This window comes from Theobroma cacao, chromosome 6, assembly GCF_000208745.1.
Source record: "Theobroma cacao cultivar B97-61/B2 chromosome 6, Criollo_cocoa_genome_V2, whole genome shotgun sequence".
NCBI classification, from domain to species: domain Eukaryota; kingdom Viridiplantae; phylum Streptophyta; class Magnoliopsida; order Malvales; family Malvaceae; genus Theobroma; species Theobroma cacao.
The window spans coordinates 7,222,262-7,230,288 of NC_030855.1; the positions used below are offsets into that span (position 1 = coordinate 7,222,262).

The 8,027-nt window shown below is 30.8% G+C and overlaps 1 protein-coding gene across 1 annotated transcript; it reads left to right on the forward strand.

The window, feature by feature from the left end:
• Positions 1,401–8,027, forward strand: LOC18595610 (putative receptor-like protein kinase At4g00960). Its single transcript, XM_018123014.1, has 8 exons — positions 1,401–1,673; positions 1,973–2,376; positions 2,490–2,612; positions 2,700–2,827; positions 6,586–6,799; positions 6,931–7,162; positions 7,401–7,551; positions 7,716–8,027. Exons 1-8 carry the CDS (start codon positions 1,495–1,497, stop codon positions 8,025–8,027), a joined length of 1,743 nt encoding a protein of 580 aa, XP_017978503.1. The 5' UTR covers positions 1,401–1,494.

An 8,027-nucleotide genomic window follows, 5' to 3' on the forward strand; every position in this document is an offset into this window, starting at 1 on the left:
ACTTAATTTGGCCAAGAAGGAGATATGTCATATGTTGATATGTCGTTAAAAGCTGCATGTGGATATAGGGTATCTAATAATGGACATAGTTTTATGTAAAATATACCCTTTTCTTTAATAAACCCATGTACCTGGCCAAAAATAATACAGTTATAACAATAAACATATATATGTAGAAAAGTCAACAGCATATTCAGCCACAAGCCATTTAATATTTCATTCTATTGATTCTACATTGAGAGAATAAACTAGAGTAAGGTCTCTTTCCCTGACCGTATAGCCCTTTAGCAGCCCTCCAGCATTGACTATTTATAGTCTTCCATTATTTTGGAAGATATCATTCATATGAATAGCTTGGAAGATGGTATGTTTGTAATGTTAGTCTATTTGTATAAATGTTAGCTACAGCAAATAGACAGCCCTCTTAACCTGGTTTTCTCAGTCTTTATAAAAGATTATTCTATATATAGATTCTTAATTACCATAATTTAATTTCTCACACCTTAGCTGGCACAAAAATTCCAAACACTAGAGGACAAAGCCCATTTTTATTGACAAATAAAAAACTGATTTGGCTTTTAAGTCCTGCACAATGTTAGTCAGATTCTTCTAAAGAGCTATTTTTCTAATCCATTAGATTCTTAGTTGGTTCTCTCCTTGGATAGGTAGGAAGTGCCGCTACCGGTAGTGGTAGCTATCTATGAAAATTCAAAGTCCTCTATGTTGCGGTCATTTCTTTGTTTATTGTATCTCCTTGCACGCTTGTTATCTCCATTGTTCAGTAAATTTGTGTGAGGTCAAGAATTCAACTATGCTAATTCATAAGCTACTAGAAGTTATACCAGCAAATAGAAAAAAATGGAAAAGTTTATAATATATCTAATTAGTTAGGATGGAGGCTGCCTGGCTATCAAAATCAGAAGAACTATTATTAAGATGTATAATTTGTTTTATCATGCATTGACTTTCACAAATTTCAGAGTTTATTACCTGTCATATGCGTCAGAAATTTGTTCAATTTTCCTTGTCAAAATTCCCATTCCATCTACTATATGGATGATGTATTGGGTGGTCAATTTGCTAGAATGTTATTAAGATTCTAATGTTATGCCGGCCAAGATAAGACTTTCTTCAATCATGTCATGTAAGTAGCCTGGCTTACCTCCCTAACTTGCCCTTCACTAGCATATTTCCACCCTTTTAACTTTTCTACATATAGATTTTCAATATATATGTGTCTGACATGATTCATTCCATCTCGTTTTGGCAACAAACGTACAGCATCAAAATTTGCAGGTCAAAGATAAAGAGATGCAGCTATTGATTTGCATTTCCTTGACAGTAATATGGTGTCTGTTGGAAGTGGTTGCCTCTGACCCACAAACCTTTCTGCTAAACCAGGGGTGCAGTCAGTTCAATGTGACCAGCTATTCAGATTTCAGCAGAAACCTAAATGCAACATTAACAGAACTCAGAGGGCAGTTAGAGAACAACATGCTCTTTGCAGTAGCTCAAGACGCTACGGGTTCGAACCCACTCTATGCCATGGTGCAGTGTAGGAATTACATGTCTAAAAAGGACTGTCTCTCCTGCTTCACTACTGCTTCATCACAAATCCGCAACTGCTCCACCGCCAATGGTGCTCGTGTCATCTATGATGGCTGCTTCCTCAGGTATAAGTTTGCTTGCTCTTAAATTCCATCTCATAACCGTTAACGGTTACTATGCAATAATCAATGATCCATTAAAGCTAGCAGCTATGCAACCATACTCAACCATAAGTCAGAGCAGCTAGCAAACATCACTAAATTCAGATGATTTGGAAATCAGCAAAGAATCATCCATGTTTGGCTGAGGTTTTCATTCTGTTTTTAACAGCCTATAAAAAGTATATCCAACAGCTAGCAAGAGGAAGAAGAGACTGATTACACCGATCATGAGGTGTTGTATTGATTTGCTTAACTTTATTCAGGTACGAAAGCAACATGTTCTATCAACAGAGCACACAAATTGGACATGTTGGGATTTGTGGGAACCGCACTGCATCACAGCAGACTGTTTTTGAAACCACAGTCGAGAGCCTATTAGGAGATCTTGTGGAGGCGACGCCTAGGATCGACTCGTTTTTTGGTGCAACTAAGAAGGAAGTGGTTGGTGTCAATGGTAATGTAACAGTGTATGCCGTGGCACAATGTGTCGAAACAATCGACAAGCGTGGCTGCAAAGAATGTTTGCAGGTGGCTTATGCCAATATCCAAAGATGTCCACCTGACTCAGACGGTAGGGCAGTAGATACAGGATGTTTCTTAAGGTACTCAGACTTGCCCTTCTTTGGTGCTAACAACACCATTGATATTACGCCCTTCTTGAAAAGCAGTAAGACCTCCAATTCCCTATATTTTCCAAGTCATTCACTGACTATTCTCTGGGTTTGTTTCTTGCTCCACTTAAAGCTAGCTGATTAAGTTGAATATAAAATCTAACTGCAGGAGATTCAACTAAAAAGAAAGCTATTATTGGAGGGCTGGTTGGAGGTGGAGGCCTCTTGTTGCTTCTAACTATATTTTTCGTTTGGATCAAGACATCAAGAAAGAAGAAGGCGGTCCCTCAAGGTACATACCTTCCCAGCCATGATTTTCTCTATGAAAATTTTCTTAACTCAAGGTATGTACTTAGCTGCTTCTGCTTGATAACAACAGGAGACATAGAGGGGCCACCTGAACTGCAAGGCCCATTGAGCTACACTTATAAAGAACTGAATTTTGCAACAACAAACTTTAGTGAAGAAAATAAATTAGGAGAAGGAGGCTTCGGAGAAGTATACAAGGTAAGCATTAACAAAATTAATTATGAACCTTGTTGGATAAATTTCTATGCCGTGGTTTAACCGATTATATATCCACACTACTCAATTGCATGCACCATCCTTGATTATAACTTCGCCTCAACTATCATTTTCTTCTCTATGACTTTTATACCATCTTTTAAGTTAGTACAAAAAAAAAAAAAAACCCTTCTTCCAACTTAAACGGTTAATTTTTCAATCAATGTATTGACTAACATGTATCTACCAGTCTGTAACTTAACGCTTTCCCCTTTTAATAATTAGATCACATCAACATGACTCATCATCATTCATTATGACATGTTAGCATGTCATGTAGTGTTACGTAATATAGAATGACAAGTGACATTTTAACTAAGTTAACTATTAGTTACAAGGGTTTATTTGATTTAAAATAAAATATAAAGATTTATTTGACTCAAATAAAAGTATAGAGACTTATTAAATATAATAAAAGAATAAATGTTTACTTAAATTTTCCTAAATAATTTAGGGGCTTTTTAGAATATTATGCCTAATACTATATGTGTATTTATGTGAATGATTTAACGCATAAATATTATATATAATTTTTATATTAAAATTTTATTTTTAATAACAAAAGTAAATATTGCTGTAAATAAGTAATAATAATAAAAATTTTAATGTAAACATATATTGTATAAATAATTGCATAAATTAATAATTAAACTAAATTAAGTTTCTTTACCATGCTAAAGCTTTTAATTTATGTTGTTGAAGTTTTTTTTTTTCTTTAAGGCATATATATATTCTTTTAGCTTCATCTTTAGTGATATGTAATTAGTAAGAATAAGGCATAATATCTAAAAAAGTCCTTTACCTATTCTAGAAAATTCAAATAAACTTTTATACTTTTATTGCACTCAATCAAGCTCTTATACTTTTAATTTGAGTCAAATAAATTCTTTTATTTTTATTTTGAGTCAAATAAACTCTTATAATTAATAGTTAATTTAATTAAAATATCACTTATCATTCTATACCACGTAACACTGACGTGATATGTTGATATGTTATAATAGATTATTACATAATATGTTGATATGACATGATATTGCCATATTATATTTTTCATCCTCCATATGAACACCACGTCAATGTCACATGGGTATAAAATGACAATGGATATTTTTTATTAATGATAATTAGTTAATTATTAATTATAACCATTAATTATAAGAGCTTATTTGATTCAAATTAAAAATATAAAGACTTAATTGAACACAATAAAAGAATAAAGATTTATTTGAATTTTCTTGAATAGTTAATGAATTTTTTTAAACTTTATGCTTAATAACAACAAATACAAAAAAATCATTTATCAAAACAAATTTGTAATTAAACAAATAATTAAGAGTAACATAATTTCTATGCTTAACTTACATTAATAAATGTGATGATCAAGTTTGCGTACCATAATTGTTAATATTTATTCAATCAATATTTACGCAAAACACTAAATTTTAAAAATTTAAGATCTATAATTTATTTTTGTATATAAAAAATCAATGAATTACCCTGGAAGTTTAATACATAAATGATGAGATTCATAAATAATTTAAACATCAATTAAAATAAATGTACGTAATCTTCAAAAAGAATATGTAAATGTAAATACAACTAAGATAATGAAAAACATGAATTGTCACGTAGATACTTCCATCCAACAAATTATTGCTCACTATGAATGAGATATTTTTCTAAATGGCAAGAAGAAGGTTTATATAGAACCTTTTAGCATGTTTTGTTAGGGGAATAGCTAAGTCATTCCCTTCTATTTTTTAAGGAACATTTGTTTTTTTGTTTGATTGTCACATGCTTCAAGTCTGGAATGGCTATTCCCAAAATCAATTAAAACTACGGAATAGCTATTACTAATCATCCCTACGCTATTAGCTGTTCCATGATTGAAGAATAACCTTAAAAAATATCAAGAGTAAAATATCCTTTACAAGTTTAAAAAATCACATACTCCAAGGAATATCCTTAAGTTCCAGTTTTACTACATGTGAATTTGATCTAATTTTCTGTCAATTTGTCCGATTATATGCTAGTTTGTTTGTTTATTGATTATTTAGTTTACTTCATTTTAATTTTTATATCAGATGGAATAGTCTTGTCGTACATGTTAAGAGTTATTTAATTATAATAATATTTCTACTTCAATATGCAACTTCATAAATAAATAAGCATAATGCTCAAAAAAGCCTATGAACATTTAAAAAAAAATTCAAATAAGTTTTTATTTTTTATTGCGTTCAATTAAACTATTATATTTTTACTTTAGGTCAAATAAATTCTTATGACTAATTGTTAACTAATGTCATTAATCAAAATGTCAATGGTTATTTTATGCCTATGTGACATTAACATGATACTAATGTAAATAGTGAAAAAATGATATGATTATATCATTATGCCAAATTAAAGTGTCATATCATCATCCATTATGACAAGTCAATATGTTATAGTTGTACCATATCAACATCATATGATGTAAAATGATAACTAACATTTTAACTAAGTCAACCATTAGCAATAAGAGTTTATTTGACTCAAAATAAAAATACAAAAATTTTATTGGCTCAAAATAAAAATACAAAGACTTGATTAAATACAATAAAAGTATAATGAATTATTTGAATTTTTCTGAATAATTTAGAGGCTTTTTTAGATATTATACAAAAAATAATTACTTGATTAGTTACATAATAAAGAAATTGAATAAATAAAAATTTAATGATCTATTAAGTCTCAGCATCAATTGATTATTTAAATCTTATATATTATAGGTCCTAATTTTCTAGCCACTAATTAGACAATATAAATTGGCAAGAACATCCTAAAATGGAATCCAAGCAACTAAGAGAAAAAAAAAAAAAAAGGAAATTCCTTTGGACCTTGTATTGAATATTCAACCATAATAAAATGTTGTAGAATATTATTTTTACAAGTAATAACCAATTAAAAAAAGTTATTATTGTAATTTGTGTCTCTTTAGAAAACTCTTTATTACCTTATTAGTGCCGGTCCATCAGATTATCACTTGAAAAACAAATCAATATAAATACTTTCATATAACAATATTCACCATATAGTTTTTTAGTAACCTCAAAAATATAAAGTTATTTTTCTGAAAATCTAAATGATGACTGTGTGATATATTTTCTTAAAATTTTAATGATGATTTTGTGATAGATTCCTGAATGAGAGCATAGTAACATAACTATTGGGAATCAAGCTTCCAGTTTTTAATACAGTTAAATTTAAATTTTATTAAGAACAATTTACTTAAATAAAAATTTCAATGTTTATAAGAAAATAGGTATAATCAGATTTTCAGAGAAAAAAGAGGGAATATCATGTAATTATTATTATTATTATAAATAAGTAATTAATATTGTAATCAATTAAGGAAAGTTTATTTTAATAAGGATTTCAATGTCGTTATAGTAAAGAAATAAATAATAATAATAATAATTAATGAAGGATGAAATAGTTAATTAAATAAATTGTCAAGAGCATATATATATATATATGTGGTTCACTTTTTGAATTTTATGAGTTGGTACTTTTATACGTAGTAATGATAATAATAGAAATTGAACATTTGAGGAAAACATGTGATAAGTTAAGAGTTAGAGATGTGATCGGTTTTGTAATTTAATCAATAATTAAATTTACTTTTCTACTAATTAAATTTGGTGATATGAGAGTAGGGTATCTTGAAGAATGGGAGAGTAGTAGCTGTAAAGAAACTTGCTATAAGCAAATCCGAAAGGGTGAAGACTGAATTTGATACTGAAGTGAAGCTTATAAGTAATGTTCATCATCGGAACCTGGTTCGCCTCATTGGATGCTGTAGTAAAGGCCCAGAGCTTCTCCTTGTCTACCAGTACATGGCAAATGGCAGCCTTGATAAGCACTTATTTGGTACCTAATATTTTACTTTTGGATCTTGGAGTAATTAAATTGCATCAGACATGTTAACATTTGTACAATATATATTAATTTGCTATAGATTCTGAATGCAATTTCTCTTTTAAACCCCATATATAAAATAGGTGAAGGGCATGGTTCTCTGAATTGGAAACAGAGATTTGATATAATCCTGGGCACAGCCAAGGGACTTGCTTATTTGCATGAGGAGTTCCATGCATGCATCATACATCGGGACATAAAACCTGGCAACATACTTTTGGATAGAGATTTTCAGCCCAAAATAGCAGATTTTGGATTGGTCAGGCTGTTACCTGAGGATCAAACTCATCTTAGCACCAAATTTGCTGGAACTTTGTAAGTCCAATCATCATTTTATCTTTTCCCATTCTAAATAACCTATATCCTTAATTATATGTAGCATCTCTCATTTGAAAAAACAGAAGATTCGAATTCAATTCTTCGATACATGCACTTAGACTTGTTGATTTTACTTATTTTGAAATATGTAAGGGGGAAGGGGCCGGGGTGTTTAGAAAATTCTCTTCAGTTTGTTTTGGTTATTAATGATGGTAATTATATATTGATGGAACAGTGGATATACAGCACCAGAGTATGCAATCCATGGGCAATTATCAGAAAAGGTTGATACCTATAGTTTCGGTGTGGTTGTCCTCGAAATCATTAGCGGCCAAAAGAACACTGACACCTCCCTTGATCCCACTGCCGAATTCCTTCTCAAACGGGTGATTTTCCTCTCTTGATCCTTCATTTATGGAATGCTAATTCATTTTCCACACTCATCCACTTAGGTTACGCAATAAAGAAAAAATGTATGCATCAAAAATGACTTTGCAAACATAAAAATCTTCATTTTTTTTGTTATTGTGGTTTGTATATGTTTATGTAGGCATGGAGACTATACCAAGATGACATGGCCATGGAGATAGTAGACAGAAGCTTGGACCCAACTGGATATAACTTGGAAGATATGAAAAGAATCATCCAAATTGCCTTCCTATGCACTCAATCATCGGCTGCTTTAAGGCCTACGATGTCTGAAGTGGTTGCTATGCTTAAAACAATGAGTTCCTTAGAGCCAAGACAGCCCACTAGACCTGCCTTCATTGATTCGGAAAGGAGGATTGTTCCTGAAGATAGATCCACTTCTACTGCCTCATCTAATGCAACTAATTCTATCTCACAGGTCTCAGGTCGTTGA

What these genes read in the sequence shown, in the direction of transcription:
- LOC18595610 (XM_018123014.1), top strand. Translation starts at nt 1,495, where the DNA reads ATGCTCTTTGCAGTAGCTCAAGACGCTACGGGTTCGAACCCACTCTAT. An exon ending in GAAGAAGGCGGTCCCTCAAG is followed by an intron (nt 2,613 to 2,699) that starts GTACATACCTTC and finishes TGATAACAACAG; the next exon opens with GAGACATAGAGGGGCCACCT. An exon ending in GCTTCGGAGAAGTATACAAG is followed by an intron (nt 2,828 to 6,585) that starts GTAAGCATTAAC and finishes ATATGAGAGTAG; the next exon opens with GGTATCTTGAAGAATGGGAG.